General features: G+C 51.3%; 2 protein-coding genes across 2 annotated transcripts; both read left to right on the plus strand.

Moving 5' to 3' along the window:
* The first annotated feature begins 186 nt into the window (after positions 1–186).
* LOC115051008 (ras-related protein ralB-A-like) lies at positions 187–3,857 on the plus strand. Its single transcript, XM_029514240.1, has 5 exons — positions 187–482; positions 1,531–1,693; positions 1,771–1,979; positions 2,072–2,246; positions 2,510–3,857. Exons 2-5 carry the CDS (start codon positions 1,580–1,582, stop codon positions 2,615–2,617), a joined length of 606 nt encoding a protein of 201 aa, XP_029370100.1. The 5' UTR covers positions 187–482; positions 1,531–1,579; the 3' UTR covers positions 2,618–3,857.
* A 995-nt stretch (positions 3,858–4,852) lies between these two features.
* On the plus strand, positions 4,853–7,000 carry LOC115055236 (fas apoptotic inhibitory molecule 1-like). Its single transcript, XM_029520892.1, has 4 exons — positions 4,853–5,273; positions 5,556–5,784; positions 6,002–6,051; positions 6,358–7,000. Exons 1-4 carry the CDS (start codon positions 5,157–5,159, stop codon positions 6,505–6,507), a joined length of 546 nt encoding a protein of 181 aa, XP_029376752.1. The 5' UTR covers positions 4,853–5,156; the 3' UTR covers positions 6,508–7,000.
* Positions 7,001–19,078: the final 12,078 nt, after the last annotated feature.

Consider the following 19,078-nt stretch of genomic DNA (forward strand, 5'->3'; position numbering starts at 1 on the left):
ATGTAAAACTAAATAAATCGGATTATTTTTATATCGTCAATAAATACACGAATTTCTCAGAACAGTGTTTATATTACATATATGGAGTTCATAAAAATTCCAATGTAAACGTGAGGAGTTTCGTGACGTTACATCCGGTCGGCGTTATCTGCCTCGCGCTGAGAGGACGTAGCGGAAAGAGGTGTCACTCCGCGCTGTCCTCGTGCCCGTCAGTCCGGTTTAACGAGCACGAGCCTGGTGTCAAAGCACGAGACATTGGCATCGAATCAGATCACGTGACTGCTGTCCGGCCTGTCGGGAAGTTATTTCCCGTCAGGCACCGCGGCAGGTGGCTCGGTGACGGAGTGGGTCCTCCCGACGGATTCTCACGATCTTCAGAGAGGCCGGATCAAGGTGCGGCCGCTCCGGACGGACTCCTCCACCTCCGACTGCGGCGCTTTATGGCGGATTTACCGGCGGGCGACAGGAGAACACGTCACCAGGTGAGTGGAAGGCTTTCCCGCCGGCCGAGGAGCCGCCGCGAGCCGGTCCGGAGCGGCGGGAAACGGCTTAACGGCCGAACCGGAGAAAGTCGGCGAGAGCAGCGGCCGCTGATTGACAGCCGCCGCAGCCAATAGCCAGCGGCCGGGCCAGGGACCTTCCAATCAGAGGCTTAGTTTGGGCTGGGGGCGGGTTCTGGGAGCCGATGTGATAGTTCCTGTCAGAGATAGTCCAACGAGCTGTCCGGTCCTTCCGGTCCCTTCGTCCTACGGTCCCTCCGTCCTCCGGTTCTTCCGGTCTTCCGATCCCTTCGTCCTCTGGTCCTCCGGTCCTTCCGGTCCCTCCGTCCTCCGGTCCTTCCGGTCCCTCCGTCCTCCGGTCCTCTGGTCCCTTCGTCCTCCGGTCCTTCCGGTCCCTTCGTCCTCCGGTCCTCCGGTCCTTCCGGTCCCTCCGTCCTCCGGTCCTCCGGTCCTTCCGGTCCCTCCGTCCTCCGGTCCTCCGGTCCTTCCGGTCCCTCCGTCCTCTCCGTCCTCCGGTCCTTCCGGTCCCTCCGTCCTCCGGTCCTCCGGTCCTTCCGGTCCCTTCGTCCTCCGGTCCTTCCGGTCCCTCCGTCCTCCGGTCCTCCGGTCCTTCCGGTCCCTTCGTCCTCCGGTCCTCCGGTCCTTCCGGTCCCTCCGTCCTCCGGTCCTGGGGCTGCCCGGTGTCCTTCCGCGGACAGGCTGAAAGGTCACAGCCCCCCCAGGCTCTGTTTACTGTGGCCCTTTATCTCAGGGGCCCGCATCATGGAGCATCGTGGACCCGGATCAGACTCCTGGACTGAGTCCATGTTGGCGGAAAGGACCTGACCTGTTTTATACCTTTATGAGCTCCAGCTTTGATATCCTGAATCAGAACCCTGACTGATGCCGGGCCGGGCCTCAAACGTTCCTGTTGTACATCTGATTCTCTGATTCAATGATTCCTTCTTGTTGCAGGTTGGCGTCCCGGACGAGGAGTCCGATAAGTACGACACCTTTCATCTCTGACTCCTGTTTCCATTCACTTCTTCAGATATTGTAAGCCAGCATTTATCTCTGCCGGACTGACGCAGACTAGAGTCATGGCCTCAGGCAAGAACAAGAACCAGACCTCTCTGGTCCTCCACAAGGTGATCATGGTGGGCAGTGGCGGAGTGGGGAAATCGGCCCTCACCCTCCAGTTCATGTACGACGAGGTGAGGCTGTCAAGCCCGCATTTCCCACGATCCCTCGCTCTCTGCTTCCAGCCACATGATTGTATTTCTGCTTCCAGTTTGTGGAGGATTACGAGCCGACCAAGGCTGACAGCTACAGGAAGAAGGTGGTCCTGGACGGCGAGGACGTCCAGATTGACATTCTGGACACGGCGGGTCAGGAGGACTACGCCGCCATCAGGGACAACTACTTCCGCAGCGGTGAAGGATTCCTGTTGGTCTTCTCCATCACAGAGCACGAATCCTTCACGGCCACTTCTGAGTTCAGGTGTGGTCCTAGTTCAGTCAGTCCTAGGTCTGGAGCCGCCTCCTCTGCTTCGCCCTTTATCCTGTGTCTCTCTGTGTGTCTGTGTGTCTCAGGGAGCAGATCCTGCGGGTGAAGGAGGAAGAAGTGATTCCTCTGCTCCTGGTGGGGAACAAGTCGGATCTGGAAGATCGGCGCCAGGTTTCAGCTGAAGAGGCCACGGCAAAGGCGGGAGAGTGGGGCGTCCAGTATGTGGAGACCTCGGCGAAGACGAGAGCCAACGTGGACAAGGTACGGAGACGGGTAGAGGACAGATGTCATGTGTGTGATGGTTCTGAGTCTCAGTATGGAGCGAGGCCTCTGCGGGGTCAGGTTGATGAGTTCAGGTCCTGTGAGGTCTCAGATCTTTGTCTTCATGACTCCGGTACATTCCTGAGGAGCCGTCTCTGCTGGGACATGTCCTCAGCTCTTTGTCCCTGGGGGGGTCCAGCTCATGTTCCCCTGATGCTCCAGCAGTTAACCCCTGTCTGTCTGTCTGTCCTCCCCCCCTCCAGGTGTTCTTCGACCTCATGCGGGAGGTTCGCCGAAAGAAACTGTCCGAGAGCAAAGACAAAAACGGGCCGAGCGGCAAGAAGAAGAAAAAGCGCTGCTGCATACTTTAACCTCGAGGTGCCAAATCCAAAACCCAGCAGAAGGACTGAAGCTCTCCTGCCTGAGAGCTGCTTTAACACACCTTCAGTTCAGCAGCAGGCGCAGACACCTGACCGACCCTGCTCGTTTCCTTTTCTTCACATGCTCAACTTCGCCTTTAAAAAGTGGACATGTCCCAGTTTCAGCAGAGGAACTGCTGCATGTTGTGTTCAAGACCTCTGGTGACTTTGGTACTTCCCTCACTCTGCTTCCTCTTTATCTACACAACATTATGTACACAACCACATGTGACCAAAAGTATGTGGACACACGTGACAGCTGAACATTAATGTGCTGCTCTGACCTGAAGCTGGTGGACCTCTGCGGGTTCAGATTCAGACCGGTCCACTTCCGCCTCAGCATTAACCCTAGATAGAGCCGACTGTGTGTGAAGTGGAAGGTCATGTTAAGATGAAAAGATTAAAACTTTATTAGACACTACAGACCTGGATGGTGACAGTCCCAGTATCACACCAGGTAGAAATTCAGTCGAGACGATCTGAATGTCCAAATCTCCAGGAGAACGCAGAAGCCTGATTCGGCTCATGAACAGCTGGTGCCTTGAACCCACCGGAGAAGAAGAGCTTATCTGTGGTCCTCCTGTCAGTGAAGTCTTCGGCCTCAACGCCAACGCCAACCCCAGAACAGAAGCCCTCACGTGTCCACATACTTATGGCCATGTGGTCAGTGTCTTCCCTTCGTGTCTGAGGCTGCAGTTCATCAGAGATGTAAAGTGTCTCGCCTTTAAAGGGAAACTTGTCTCTTGTTTGTGGAAGTTTTAACAATCTTTATTTTTATTTTCTCCAAAGTCAGAAAGTCCACTGTGAGATTTTGTGCCTTAAACTGTCTGTGGGTGTCTGTTCTGTCTGTCGTCTCCATGAAGCTGCTGAACCTTCAGGACTCTGTCAGACACAATCAGGAGCCAAAACCTTCATGAAGTGTGTTTTTCACTGGCTGTTTCTTTGCTCACATTCCTGACACTCTGCGTGTTCAAGCTTTATTCTGCCCCCCCGACAAACTGCTCTCATTTATTATCACGTTTGGAGGGGGTCTATTGAAATCACCGCTGTCGTTTTTCTCGACTTATTTATGACATCTGGGCCGAAGGGAGTCTCTCTGTTGCACTTTTCCTGCTGAAATCGCTGTGTTTTTGTGTTGTTGACTCGCAGACAAACTCGTATCCATTTGATAATAAAAGAAAAGACCAATCGATCTCTGATGCTTTGTCCCATCGAGCCTCCTGACATTTTTGTCTTTTTTCGTTGTTTTTATCCAAATTGAGTCTGAGCAGAACTAATGTGAAACTGAACTCATTCAGATAAACACAAACAACAAATCAAATTCACACAATCCCAGGATCAGGACACAGATCTGTAAAACTAAAAGCTCCAGTCAGATGACAGTCTGATGTAGTAAACCCTAACCCAAAATAAAAACGTTTAATTCATGAAAAGCATAACTCCTCAGAATGATCTGCTCTTAATTTGAAAGATCACATTGAAAGGAAGTGACGTCGAAACAAAACGCTTATGATGTTGGAGTTGATCAGCTCAGAGGCCACAAGATGGCGCCGTCCGTCAGCCTCATTTCACCTGAAACCTCCAGGCACCGAAAAATATAAGAAATCTGTTGTTGAACGTCTTAAAGGAGTCTCAACTTTTACCTGGTTGACATTTGATCCGTTAGAGTCAATGGCTGCTGTTCAACTATCAAGAAGAGGTTTTTACTTTGACTGCAGAAATAACTTTAAATTCAGCCCAGATCTGGTTCTCATCAGCTGATCTCAGGTTTATCAACAGGTCAGACTGTTAATGTGAAACAGGAAGGACTGGTCTGAGCAGCTCTTCCTCCTCACAAACGTACAAAGATCCAACATTTCACAGAAAATCTAAAATACCTGAAATCAAATGTGCCATTTCAACACTTCCCGTTTCAAAGCCTTTTCATCTTAAAAGGATTGAAGGCTTTTTATTTTGTGTTAAGTTGTTGTTCTTCTGTTTTATTAACTGTCCTCTGCTCTTCCCTTCAGCTGAAAGTCCATTCAAGTTCGTCTGAATCGACATGACCTCTGACCTCTGACACAGAGAGGGAGGCTGCTGTCTCTGAAGAAGTGACTCATCAAACTGTCTGAGAACAACAACATCAACACAAAGACAGCTTTGTGCAACTCACTGAGCTGTGACACAAACATGATGCACACAGGCCATCACCGATGACATCATCAAACAGACAGCATCATGGTTCTTTTTTTTTTTACATATTATCAGAGGTGATCACCTTCTCTCTCAGGACCAGTATACTCTGCCCTTTGACCTCATGTCCAGTCCTGGTCTCCAGGTCTGTCCTAACTGTGTGCGTCAGTGTAAGTTGTCGTCTTTAAGCCTCTTACAGTAATTCAGCTGCTGCTGAGCTGACAGCAGAGAGACTGGACCGCCGCTCCTCCTGTTCAGATCCTGGTCCAGATGACGGCGGGTTCCTGATTTCCAGACCGGATCTTGAGGACACCTGGAGATGCTAAGTGGAGATCTGGTCGCCACGTGGGAGGTGGCTCTGAGTGACGGAGTCTACAGGATCGAGTTCTCTCACGGCACCACCACCGGGAAACGGATCGTCTCCGTCAACGGACAGGTGGGGGCCTGTGTGTGTCTGTTTGTGTCATTAGAAAACAGCTGTATTTGAGAAATGGCCATCAGGACTTTGACTTCAGTTGAATTCTGTGTAATTCAGCAACACAACAAACAAACCAGGAGCTAACAAAATAAGTGTGATCCAACAAAGACATAAATGACAACAATTCTATTAAGCAAACACACGCATACATATTTAGAAAAGGAACAATGCTGTAATATTTCTGCTGTGATGATAATGAACAGTGACAGAGCTCAGCCGGTGTGTCTGTGTCCTCCACAGGAAGTCATCAGGAAAGACTGGATGTTCAAGCTGGTTGGAAAGGAAACGTTCTCGGTCGGCGGCGCCAACACTAAAGCCACCATCAACATCGAGGCCGTCAGCGGCTTTGCCTACGAGTACTCCCTGGACCTGGACGGCAAGAGCCTGCAGAGGTTCATCGACGACAGAGCCAAGACCACCAAGACCTGGCTGCTGAAGGTGGACGGAGACGACCACCGGATCGTCCTGGGTGAGACTCAGATCCGTCCCTGTGGGGATCTAGGTGAGGGATAATCTGCTCAGGACTCTGCAGGTATTTTAGGAAACACCACAACCAGCAACATCCTGCTTACTCAACAGACAACAATGAGACATCTGCAAAACAAAACCTCAGAGACAGGGACAGAGGACACAAGTCCAGGTTTTATAAATACCAAAAACCAATAGTTTTCCTCTTCTCTCATCAGAAAAAGACACCATGGACATTTGGTGCAACGGACAGAAAATGGACACGACGGTGAGAAAAACTTTACTGAACAAACAAATCTTTGTTTGTCCACAAGCTGAATAAATAATATTAATCATCAGAGATGGGACAGATTCAGTCAAACATTATTTTAGAAGTGTCATGTATCTGAAAAGAGTTTGAGCCTTAAAAGGAAATCAGACTCAGCTAAGCTGAATTTGTTTTGTTGTCCATCATAAGCAAATGTTATTGATCCAACAGGAAGTGGATCAGCTGACAGGAAACAGGAAGTAAACAGGTCAGGGCTTGGAGAGGCTGTGAAGCTGACAGCTTGTCCCCCTGGCCTTCTGTCCACAGGGGGAGTTTGTGGATGACGGGACAGAGACACACTTCATGCTGGGGGAGCATGAGTGCTGCATCAAGGCCACGAGCAGCGGCCAGAAGAAGAGCGGCATAGTCCACTATTTACTGCTGGACGGACAGAGAGTCCCAGCCTCCACACAGTAGACACACTGGCCTGAGACAGACCAACACCGGACTGATTTTCATAGGTTTCCTGCTTTTTCCTCTTCCAATCCAAATACAGAGCTACCTACAGCTTTACAGCTTTATTTTGAAAAGCCCGCTGAGAAATAAACTCTTTTTCTTTTCTTTTATTTTGGAGAATAATGCTCTCCAACGCGCCTGCATCAAGTCAGCAGTACTGAGCCAAGCAGCACCAGAACACCGCCAGGTGGGGTTCAAAATAAAAGCAAAGGCTTTGACTCGAGAAAGTGTGATTAAAAACAGAGCAACGTGATTAGGAACTTTAGAGAAATTAAAGGTGCCCAATCATTTTATTTCTACATTCATCTTAGCCAACAGAATTAGTTTCCACTTTAGGGAAATAACAGATGCAATAAAATGAATAAAAACACAGGTGGGTGTAAAATGTGCCAATGTCTTGCTGTGTATTTTTGTTTTGCTTCAGTCTTCTTTGTTACACGTGTAGACGTAGATGATTTTAAATAAAGCTGAAACAGTGTGTTAACAGGTACATGTCTTTGTTCTGGATTACTTCATGGTTCATTTTATTTGATTTTCTTCTTGTTTCCTCACATTTCAGTTCAGGATGTTATTGTTCAACTTCCCATAAAGTTAGCTGTGAGAGTGACTGATAAGGAGACTCACTAATTCCTTTATTTGTCCCAGCAGCACAGAAAAAGGGCAAAGAAATGAGGACTAAAGCAGATGAAATGATAAATGTGTGAACTCATCCTCTGTTATGAAGAACAAACTGCTGTTCATGTGGTTGACTGCCATCAGACCTGCAGTCTGGACTGTTTCACTGTGGAACTGCAGGCTCAGTTTTATTTTGAAAGTCTCCGGATATGGACGGCGCTGAGCAGCTGGAGCTGACCGGGAAGCTGCCGGAGCTGACCGGGACACGGCGCTCTGCTCCGCCCGTGATGGACTTCACCGCCCGGGGAGGCGGATCGGCTGAGTGCTCGGACTCCGCGTGCGGGACTTACCTGTAATCTCCGTGCGGTTAGAACACCTGTGCGCGTGAAGGGGGCGCGTGAGCCGGGCAGTGCGACCGGGACTTCGGCCGTCGGTCCCGGAGCGGACACCGCAGCGGACCGAACCGAGTGTTGACCAGGCGGCCGCACCGACACCGGCCGCCCGCTGACTTCTGCTCCAGACCCGGCTCGGCCCGGCGGCCCCCCGGGCCTCCACCGGCAGCCTGAGCCGGTACGAACGGCGGACTTTATCTGCAGGAAGACGAGTCGTCTTCCGTCAAATTCCCGGCTGGAAGCTACCGCTAGTTAGCGTTAGCCGGCTAGCTTAGCCACCTAGCATCCAGGCCGTCCAACCGTTCGGTCCGTTATGACTGGAGGAGACCGAAAAGGACTTTAAATCCGCTTTGACCCGACGGGAAGCCTTCTGACCCCCCACGGACCGGGGGAGGGGGGGTATGGGGAGCCGGTGCTCCGACTGCCGCACAGCTGCCTGAGTCCGTGAGAGGAACAGCCCAGGTAGCTGGGGGCCGGGAGTCCTCACGTCGGCTGCTTCTTCTCCTTCTCCAGACGTGTTTGTGAGGGATCCGGACCGGAGCCGCCGGGATGAACTACCAGCAGCATGTGGCCAACTCGGCCGCCATCCGGGCCGAGATCCAGAGGTTCGAGTCCGTCCACCCCAACATCTACTCCATCTACGAGCTGCTGGAGCGGGTGGAGGAGCCGCTGCTGCAGAACCAGATCCGGGAGCATGTCATCGCCATCGAAGGTAGGAGATCCTGCCGGCTGATGAACATGTGGGTGAACAAAGAAAAGGTTTCGTGTCAGTCTGTCCGGCTTCATTGAGCGTGAGTTTGTTCAGAGTCAAACTGTTGAAAATGAATTTTCAGCCTTTTGTGTGACTGCCTGGGTGAGCAGCTTCTGCACTTCACTGCTTGTCATTGTTTGAATAGGAATCTGACAATTATGTGCTATTTATACTATTAGACATGATTATACAGTTTGTATGTTGGCAGTGATTTAACACCAGTGTGTTGTCATATCAGCCTGGTGTCTCATGTCCTCAGAGCACAGCACTTCATTTCTACACTAACTCGATAGAAGAAAAACTGTCTGAGCTTGTGTTCATCCGTCCTTCTGTAAAGTGAGCCTCAGTATCGATTCTGTGACTGATGCAGATGGAAACACGTTGTCAGGTTTCAGCTGTCATGTTCTTACAGTAGCTGAGAAAGCCTGAAGTCTGACAGCCCCAAACTTGAGCTGAACTTCAGCTGGACAATGCTCATCAGACAGGAGGAGTGTCGTCTTCTGGTTGGTTTGACAGCAGGTCTGTAGGTCCAGGTTCAAATGAGCTGACATTGAAACGATGGAACGTCACTCTGAAACTGTAAATCCAGTTTGGCCTTGGACTGGTTTGCAGCTTTGCTGGTGTTTTTTGTAAAGCTGCAGCAAATTCTGTTCAGACAGATTTCCATCCTCACAGATTGGATGTTTCTGGGTTTATGTGCTCTTCATGCAGAAGGTTGTTGGTCTGGCTCTGGACCTGGAGGCTTTAGGTCTGATCTGAGCTGCAGCTGTTGAAACCGTTGCACTAACACAACATCAGACCAACAACAATCGGGGAATGTGGAGGGGTCCAGTCTGACTGAAGCCTCACGTGGTCGGTGTCAGCAGGAAGAGACTGAAACTCATCAGCCTCTTTTTATTTGATTAGCAGAATGAGATCTATTTCTGCCTGTCCTCTGGGCCACATGATGAAGATGAGGATGATCCTGATGATGACTGTTGCAGAGAAGCCCATGAAGTTGCGGCTGCGTCGTCGACTTTGTTCAGAAAGCTGTGTGTGTGTTGTGTATACGCTGTTGTCCGATGATCTGTGTGCCAGCACACAGTGTAACACACTGAACTGGTCCTAAACTCCATCCTGTTTACTGACAGTTTGAAGGTAAATCAGGTTCCAGAGTAAACTTTGACTGAATTAAGTCAATATTTGTATTAAAATCATGGTTTTCTTGCTTCCTGAATGTTTGAGTCGAATAATGACACGGAGCAGGTTTGGAGCATGATGTAGTTTCTGTGTGCAGAAATGCACCATCAGGGCCAAACAGCAGCGTGGAGTCAGACACACCGCAGTGAGCGTGCTCAGTGGCCGAACGGCTGCACAGCTGTCTGAGCTCAGTGACACAGCAGTCAACACAGCAGTCAGGCGGCTGTGTGTGTTCCTGGTCTCCCTGAATTCTCCGGCACGCAGACACTCGCTCGTCGCTGCTCTGTTGGAAACAACCTCAAACAACAGCAGCAGCGGCAGCGTCACATCTGGATATGTCGCTCAGAATCATGTCGGGTTATGCAACCGCCCCATCTGTTTGTGTTCTTATGGAAATAAGTTGCTAATCCGTCTGAGAAAACAGACACACAAACACACATCGGACACTCCTGTCTTCACATTTTTGGTCCTCAATCAGCAGGTGAGACGTGGAGACTCTGCCTCGTCACACCGGGACTCGCATGTCTGCATGCTCCCGCCGCTGTGGGGCTCATTAGCATGTGAGGTGTGTTAGAGGATGGATGGATGTTTCGGCAGCCAGGTGACGCTGACCCAGTTTGTGTGTCTGTGCTCACAGATCACTTTGTCTTCCCACAGACTGACTCAGTCTGGACTCACAGCCACAAAGTCAGCAGGAAGCTTTCAGGATTTTGTCAGATCATTTCCTGTGTAAGTCTCAGCTGTCAGGTGTTGGACAGATATCTGTCAGTGTCTGAATGTTGTTCAACATCTCCTCTGTCGTTAAAGCTCACCGTTGCCTTGGAAACAGCTCAGTGTTCATTCGTTGTGACCTGTAGCTTGAAGCTCTGCTCCATCATGTGATGTTCGTGGATTATTATTTATTCCAAATGTCTGAGTGTGGGTGTTTAGAATCTGATGTGGATCTGCCGTGAGACATTCACAGCACAAATTAATCATGGATGAACCTTAGATATTCCAGACATGTGTTTTGCAAACTGGGGTGAAGTTCCCTCTGAAGTCGACAACAGTAACGGAGAGGAGAATAGGTGGAGTCCAGAGTTTTAATCTTCCCGCTCTCCTTTTTTCCACCTGAGCTTTTGTCTGATTGTTGTCAGCACTGCAGCCAGCAGGCAGTGAACGCACCATGTGACCCAGTTAGCCTCCGGGCTCTCCAGGTCGTTTCCTCTTTGTCAGGATTGAACACAGAAGGAACACTCTCAGGTTTCAGCTGTTGGCGTCACATTCAGAGCAGCTACAAACTCAGGCGATGTTCAGATGTTTTCTCGTGTATCTGAATCTCCTGTTTTTTGAATTTACACACTGAGTGGAACCACAAACACACAATAAATACAACAACAGAGCAAACTGAAGTGATTCAGACAACAACAGTTTGCTGAAAATATACACTGATAGAAAATGGCAGTAGGTTTGGTTCTAGTGAGCTGTGTTCGATTCAGGTGGAGATGATTGAAGAAAAGCATCATGGGATGTTTTCAGCCTCGTCATCAGAGGGCTGCAGTGAACTGATATCATCAACTGAACTGGAGACAAACAGCCCATCTCTGAGGGAGCGCTGTTTGCAGTCTGTTGTTTGTTTGTTTGTTTGTTAACGCCAGCTCTCTCCCTTTATGCTGACACACTCTCTGACAGTGTGACTGAGCCAAATTAGAGCTGGGGGGCAGCTGGAGCATCAGAGCGGTGATGTAACGCTGTGGCTGATTGACGTCTGATAATAACTGTAATAACAGAGCTGAAGTCTTAGTGATGCTTTTAAACCAAAGTTACATAACTGCCTCCGCCGCCAGCACGCACGTCCGTCTTCAGAAAGGACGCTGGAACCGCTGCACCTTTTGTCCACGGCCCCCCCACCCCTGCTGCCTGCAGTGGATTAGGGCCAACTACAGACATCATGTTCCAGCTCTAAAGTGGTTGTGTACTTGTGTATTTCATACTTTGTCCTTTGTTTTGCTGAAGCTGTTCTCTCATTAGGCTTAGTCTATGAGCTGAAGCATGAGTCATCATCAGGATGGAGCTCACTGAGCGCGCTCTGTGGAGGGGGAGGCAGCGTCAAACCCATCAGGCTCCACATCAGGACTGAAGGGACGGTCTGAGATGGTCTGAGAGCAGACCGCAACTGAGGGGACGGGGGGCAATGGGCTTCATGAAGCCCAGCATCTCTCCTGCAGCCACAGCCTCTGGTGGGGGGGGGGGGCTGCAAGATGAATCAGTGAGGCTCCGTCATCGTGTTGGCTGTAATGTAGAAACCGTCTGTTATTAAAAAATCCACTTCACTAGTTAGTGACAAGTCTTTATGAGGCTTGAATCAGCTTCAGTCCTGACTGTTCTGACACAGCAGCATACACCGCAGGTCACACAGAGGTCAAAGGTCACTGACTGTTTTCACCAGCAGATTTGAAGCCCACCAATGAGCTTAACTGGGATCTCTGGGATTAATCTGCCTGTTGGGGGTTTATGGATCCAACAGCTGGAGGGGAACAGTCTCTGTTTCTTAAATGATTTTAGTCTAATAACCTTTTTCAAAAACTAGGGATGTTTAACTGAGATGTTAATTGGGGGGGGGGGCGGGGCATTCACATCCTAAAGCCCATGACCAGCTTCAGTGCTGCCTGTGTCAGTCAGCTGCAGCAGATAAATGATCCTTCTTTCTCTGTCCTGCTCACTGTGAGTCCTTTAGATCAGATACAGAGCAGAGAGAGGTGTGTGTTTTCTGTAGACATGAGCAGCAGGGCCATCCATGCAGCTCCACTCTTCTGACAACATCCTCACTTATTGGAAGAATCACCTGGTTACTCGCTGTCATCCATCCCTGTGGAGACACATGATGCAAGGGTTTCTGGGTAAAATGGCTCCCTCCTGCCTCCAGGGCTCCATTAGAGAAGTGTAGTTATCAGCCATGTGTGTAACACACCAACACATGACTGCACCTGAATGAAGCTGCGTTTTACAGAGTGGTGCAGTTGCTGACCTCCGTCGGCCTCTCAGACCTTTGGTTCAGAGCTGCAGCTGCTTCACTGACGGAAGAGAAACGGAGGACTTTGTTCTGTATGAATGATGGTGAACAGAAGCAGCAGCACTTTAAGCCCAGTAATCACAGTTAAAGACTGCCTCAGGACCAGGAGAGCCCTTATTACACAACAGCTAAAACACATGCACGTGTGTGGTCCTCCAAAGTACAGGACGTACACCAATGAATGTTGCAGGTTCTTGTTGGACTGTTCCTTATTCCTGTAAACAGAGTGGTAATGAAAGAGAATCCTAGAGTCAGAGGACGTGGATGTCAGTGATGCATGCAGAGAAGTGAAATGTTGAACAGGTTTCCCTTTTGTTTCCAGTTTTTCTTTCAAACGGATCTGCAGGAAATTTGGTGTTGGAAATATAAAAGTAAAATCATGTTGTGACGTTCTCTTGAGCGTTATTGTGCTGTGAGATGTTTTCCTGCTTTGAGATGACATAGAGATGATGAACATTTAAAACATATAAATCAACTGAAGGTGTTTGTGGTTCCCCACGTGCAGACATCATCAACCTCAGAGGGTTGGCACGATGTGTTCACTGATTTTAGTTCCACCTTTGGATGCTGCTTTAAGGTGAGTTTCTCTGACGGTGTTTCAGAGCTGGTCTCCGCCAGACAGCTCTGGATGCTGAGGTCTAATCTGTTCCTCCTGCTGAGACCTCACTTTGTTTCTTAATCCGTCAGTTTAATGATCCCCCCTCCCGCCGACACTGTCCAAACCAGACCGGCCTGGTCCAGGGGACAGATGAGTAAACAGAGACCCCCAGTCTGAGCTCAGTCCACCAACAGGAGACATTTCATTCCCTGGTTTGTCTGTTCCATCTTTTATCTGTAAAAGTGGACACTGAGTCGCCACACTGAGACGCTACGCTGGGCCTTTTTAGGTACCAGAGTTTAGGATTTTATTCTGAAAGGGCAGGCAGAAGTTTCCTCCAGGCATGTAGATGGTTGTGCCCATTAAAGTGACTCTGAGAGAAACGCTGACACAACCAAAGGCTGCAGAGAGAATGTGAGTACACGATCAGTGATGGGACGGATCCTTCTGTCCGTCTCACTTTGGACAGAGATGAAGGACGAGAGCAGCACGCTTGTCGTGATGAGTCTAATAACCATAAATCAGTGACGATCAGTGTGAGCTGCTGTCTCCTCCCCCTCCTCCTCAGAAACACTGTTAATGGGTCATTGTGTCTGAATAATGGAGAGCTCCGGGCTTCGCTGCTAATTTTGGTTTGGCACCTCGCTGCTGATTGGCTGATGTCTCGTTCTGTCGCTGCGGCTCTCGTTTGTCCCTTCATCCCTCCGTCTTTGTTAAATCTGTCCAGTTTTGGAGCGGAGTGTGGTGGTGTGTTGGTGTTTCCACTTCCTGTTCTTCACAGTTGGAGGTCAGAGTTCAGGGTGAGTCAGCCCTGAGTCAGTGTCGTTCAGCTGTGACAGAAACACAACGTTGATCCTGACAGCTCGACACAAACCCACACAGTCCTCACGTGTCCTTGTGTTGCCTTCAGTTTGTGTCTCTCTCTGTGGAACAGTAGAAGTCACCTATTCCAAACATCAGCTGTTCTTTCTTACAGTCTGGGTTGTTGTGTGTGAAACTGACTTCAGTGATAAACTGATGAATGAAGTTGGTTCTGATCTGGAGGGCTGATGTGTCTCCAGGAGGGTTAAAGTCATTTAAACCTGAGAAAAAGACGTTTGGACCGTCTGTGCTGACAGAAAGACGACTCTTCTGTCCACAGAGGTTCTACCTGTCCGTCCGGTTTCCTCTCTCACGCTGAGGTCAGGCTCTCCTCTGGCCTCCACCTGCCTGTCACTGTCCCTCCAACCAGTTTCAACAGCAGCCCATGTGGGAACATTCCCCCACTTACAGACGGAGCAGGTTCTTTTTCCCTTTCTGGCTTCAGGTGTTAGTTCAGTTTGTAAGTCAAACAGGTGTGGTGAGAAAAGGAAACATTCAGGAAGAAAATGTGAAATCAATCAAACTTTATTTATACAGCACTTTTAATACAGGTTGGTCCAGTTCAAAGAGCAAAAAACAAACAGGAGAGTTAAGAATGAAAATGAAACAGACAAAAATAGAATGTCAGAGTTGAGGTGGAGCTGATTCCTGGATGACGCTCTTCATCCACGTTTTAGCTCCAGATACTGAACGGAACTCACATCTACCTGCAGGCCAGTGGATGAAGCTGGTTTCCTGAGCCAGCTATCTTTTTCTGTGAGTCTGTAAAAGCTGAAGAAGGGAAACGCAGAGCCGAGGGCCTGGATGTAGCTCATCACATGACAAACTGTGATCCTGTGACTCACAAAGACCTGTCAGTCTGTGTCCGGCCTGGTTCCAGTCTGTGTCCGGCCTGGTTCCAGTCTGTGTCCGGCCTGGTTCCAGTCTGTGTCCGGCCTGGTTCCAGTCTGTGTCCGGCCTGGTTCCAGTCTGTGTCCGGCCTGGTTCCAGTCTGTGTCCGGCCTGGTTCCAGTCTGTGTCCGGCCTGTTTCCAGTCTGTTTCCAGTCTGTTTCCAGTCTGTTTCCAGTCTGTTTCCAGCTTGTTTCCAGTCTGTTTCCAGCTTGTTTCCAGTCTGTTTCCAGTGTGTTTCCAGTCTGTGTCCGGCCTGTGTCCGGCCTGTGTCAGGTCTGTTTCCAGTCTGTGTCCTGTGTCCGGCCTGTTTGCGGCCTGTTTGCGGTCTGTGTCCGGTCTGTTTCCAGTCTGTGTCCCGGCCTGTTTCCAGTCTGTGTCCGGCCTGTGTCCGGCCTGTTTGCGGTCTGTGTCCGGTCTGTTTTCCAGTCTGGTGTCCTGTGTCCGGCCTGTGTGCGGCCTGTTTGCGGTCTGTGTCCGGTCTGTTTCCAGTCTGTGTCCGGTCTGTTTCCAGTCTGTGTCCTGTGTCCGGCCTGTTTGCGGCCTGTTTGCAGTCTGTGTCCGGTCTGTTTCCAGTCTGTGTCCGGCCTGTTTCCGGCCTGTGTCCGGTCTGTTTCCAGTCTGTTTCCAGTGTGTTTCCAGTCTGTGTCCGGTCTGTTTCCAGTCTGTGTCCGGCCTGTGTCCGGCCTGTTTGCGGTCTGTGTCCGGTCTGTTTCCAGTCTGTGTCCTGTGTCCGGCCTGTTTGCGGTCTGTGTCCGGTCTGTTTCCAGCCTGTGTCCGGCCTGTTTCCAGTCTGTGTCCGGCCTGTGTCCGGCCTGTGTCAGGTCTGTTTCCAGTCTGTGTCCTGTGTCCGGCCTGTTTGCGGCCTGTTTGCGGTCTGTGTCCGGTCTGTTTCCGGCCTGTTTCCGGCCTGGTTCCAGTCTGTGTCCGGCCTGTTTCCAGTCTGTGTCCGGCCTGTTTCCAGTCTGTGTCCGGCCTGGTTACAGTCTGTGTCCTGCCTGTTTTCCAGTCTGTGTCCGGCCGTTTCCAGCCGGTTGTCCAGGCCCGGTGGTCAGGCTGTGTCAGGTCTGTTTCCAGTCTGTAGTCCGGCCTGTTTCTAGTCTGTTTCCAGCTTGTTTCCAGCTTGTTTCCAGTCTGTTTCCAGCTTGTTTCCAGTCTGTTTCCAGTCTGTTTCCCGTCTGTGTCCGGTCTGTGTCCCCTGTTTCCAGTCTGTGTCCGGCCTGTTTCCAGTCTGTTTCCGGCCTGTTTCCGGTCTGTTTCCGGCCTGTTTCCGGTCTGTGTCCGTCTGTTCCAGTCTGTGTCCGCCTGTTTCCGGCCTGTTTCCAGTCTGTTTCCGGTCTGTTTTCCAGTCTATTTCCGGCCTGTTGTCCGGCTGTGTCAGGTCTGTTTGCGGCCTGTTTCCGGTCTGTTTCCACCCTGTGTCAGGTCTGTTTCCAGTCTGTGTCCTGTGTCCGGCTGTTCCAGTCTGGGTCCGTCCTGTTTCCAGTCGTTTCCAGCCTGTGTCAGTCTGTTTCCAGTCCTGTGTCCTGTGTCCGGTCTGTTTCCAGTCTGTGTCCTGTGTCCGGGATCTGTTTCCAGCCTGTGTCCAGGTCCTGTTTCCAGTCTGTTTCCAGCCTGTGTCGGTCTGTTTCCAGTCTGTGTCCTGTGTCCGGTCTGTTTCCAGCCTGTGTCAGGTCTGTTTCCAGTCTGTGTCCTGTGTCCGGCCTGTGTCCGGTCTGTTTCTAGTCTGTTTCCAGTCTGTTTCCAGCTTGTTTCCAGTCTGTTTCCAGTGTGTTTCCAGTCTGTGTCCGGTCTGTGTCCGGTCTGTGTCAGGTCTGTTTCCGGTCTGTTTCCGGCCTGTTTCCGGTCTGTTTCCGGCCTGTTTCCGGTCTGTTTCCAGTCTGTGTCCGGCCTGTTTCCGGTCTGTTTCCGGCCTGTTTCCGGCCTGTGTCCGGCCTGTTTCCAGTCTGTTTCCGGTCTGTTTCCAGTCTATTTCCGGCCTGTGTCCGGCCTGTGTCAGGTCTGTTTGCGGCCTGTTTCCAGTCTGTTTCCACCCTGTGTCAGGTCTGTTTCCAGTCTGTGTCCTGTGTCCGCCTGTGTGCGGCCTGTGTCCGGCCTGTTTGCAGCCTGTTTGCGCCTGTTCCAGTCTGTTTCCACCCTGTGTTCCGGTCTGTTTCCAGCCTGTGTCAGGTCTGTTTCCAGTCTGTTTCCAGCCTGTGTCCGGTCTGTGTCCGGCCTGTGTCCGGTCTGTTTCCAGTCTGTGTCCTGTGTCCGGCCTGTGTCCGGTCTGTGTCCAGCCTGTTTCCGGCCTGTGTCCGGTCTGTTTCCAGTCTGTGTCCTGTGTCCGGCCTGTGTCCGGTCTGTGTCCGGCCTGTTTCCAGTCTGTGTCCGGCCTGTGTCCGGTCTGTGTCCGGCCTGTTTCCAGTCTGTGTCCGGCCTGTGTCCGGCCTGTGTCCGGTCCTGTTTCCGGTCTGTTTCCAGCTTGTTTCCGGTCTGTTTCCAGTCTGTTTCCAGCACTGACTAAGTTGGTCCCCTGCCTCCACGCTGGGTCAGCTAACTGCACAGAAAGTGAAAACAAACACACTGAGACACAAACGTTGTGGGAAAGTCGAGCTGGAGCAGAAGACCGGCTGATGTTTTCAGGTCCTGGATCTGTGTGGTGGTCCAGCTGTGTCAGACCTCTTCCTTTTCCCCGGCTCTTTACTATGAGGGGAAGCTGCAGACACTGACCGGACCAAAACAATAGCCGGGCCGAGTCTCTAAAAATAGACGGGCGGCTCACCGACTTCCTGTCCGCTGCTCAACAATGTCTCTCTCCTGTGTCTCATTGGCCTAGACCGGTCCATCTGTCCCCAGGGGGACTGATGTCACTTCCTGCCCCATCGATCTGGTCTCTAGAACTCTGAGTCTGATATCTGTTTGTTCTGCTGTTGCTGTGTTGTGGAACAGATGCCGTGGACCCCCCCCAAGGCCTCGCTTCCCCACCCCTAAATCTTTCATCACCTCATTAATGACTAAACTAATTACACCAGCTCTCCGTCTCCGTCTCCGTCACGTCCCTCAAAACCAGGACAGACGGGACGCTGATGGCAGAGAGGAAAACAACATCAGGAGAGACCTGAAAGAGTCCGCCGGACAGCAGACCCATTACCTGAGGACCCTGCTACCGCCTCATAACCTCCTCTCTCCTCCTCCTCTCCCCTCTCTCTCCCCTTCTCTCCTCCTCTCCCTCTCCTCTCCCTACTTCCCCTCCTTCCTCCCCCTCTCCCCTCCTACTCCTCCCCTTCTCCTCTCCCCTCTCCTCTCCCCCCCTCCTCCTCCCCTCCTCCCCTCCTACTCCTCCCCTCCTTTCCTCTCCTCCTCTCCTCCTCTCCTCCTTTCCTCTCCCCTCCTCTTCCCCTCCTCCTCTCCTCCTCTCCTCCTCTCCTCTCCCCTACTCCCCTCCCCTCCTCCTCCTCCCCTCCTCCTCTCCTCTCCCCTCCTCCTCTCCTCCTCTCCTCCTCTCCTCTCCCCTACTCCCCTCCCCTCCTACTCCTCCTCTCCTCACCATCTCCTCTCCCCTCCTCTCCCCTCTCCTCTCCCCTCCTCCTCCTCCCCTCCTCCCCTCCTTTCCTCCTCTCCTCCTCCTCTCCTCTCCCCTCTCCTCTCCCCTCTCCTCTCCCCTCCTCCTCCTCCCCTCCTCCCCTCCTACTCCTCCCCTCCTTTCCTCTCCTCCTCTCCCCTCCCCTCCTCTCCCCCCCCTCCTCTCCTCTCCCCTCCTACTCCTCCTCTCCTACCCATCTCCTCTCCCCCCTCTCCTCTCCCCTCCTCCTCCTCCCCCCCTCCCCTCCTTTCCTCTCCCCTCCTCCTCCCCTGCTCCTCTCCTCCTCCCCCCCCTTGTCGTTGTGTTTGTAAAACATCAGGTAGTTGTTGTCAGCAGATTCAGATCTTTATCGTTCTGAACTGATTGACAGTCTGAGTGTCCTCCAGGATCTACGGTGGCCTCGGAGGGCCATAAAGCCACAGGCTGATCTCCAGCACAGAAAGCCATCTGCCCTTCACCCAGAAAATCAATCGGCCCCTCTCTGTCTTCAGACTTCAGTCTTTGTGTGAGGTCACCATCTGTCCTCTTTGTTTTTGGTGTCAGCTCCTCCTCCCTCTGGATGATGCGGCACAAACCTACATTCTGCTTTTGGTAACGGATCATTTCTCTTCGTCTGAATCCGGCAGCAGATCT

This window comes from Echeneis naucrates, chromosome 2, assembly GCF_900963305.1.
Source record: "Echeneis naucrates chromosome 2, fEcheNa1.1, whole genome shotgun sequence".
In the NCBI taxonomy this organism is placed as follows: domain Eukaryota; kingdom Metazoa; phylum Chordata; class Actinopteri; order Carangiformes; family Echeneidae; genus Echeneis; species Echeneis naucrates.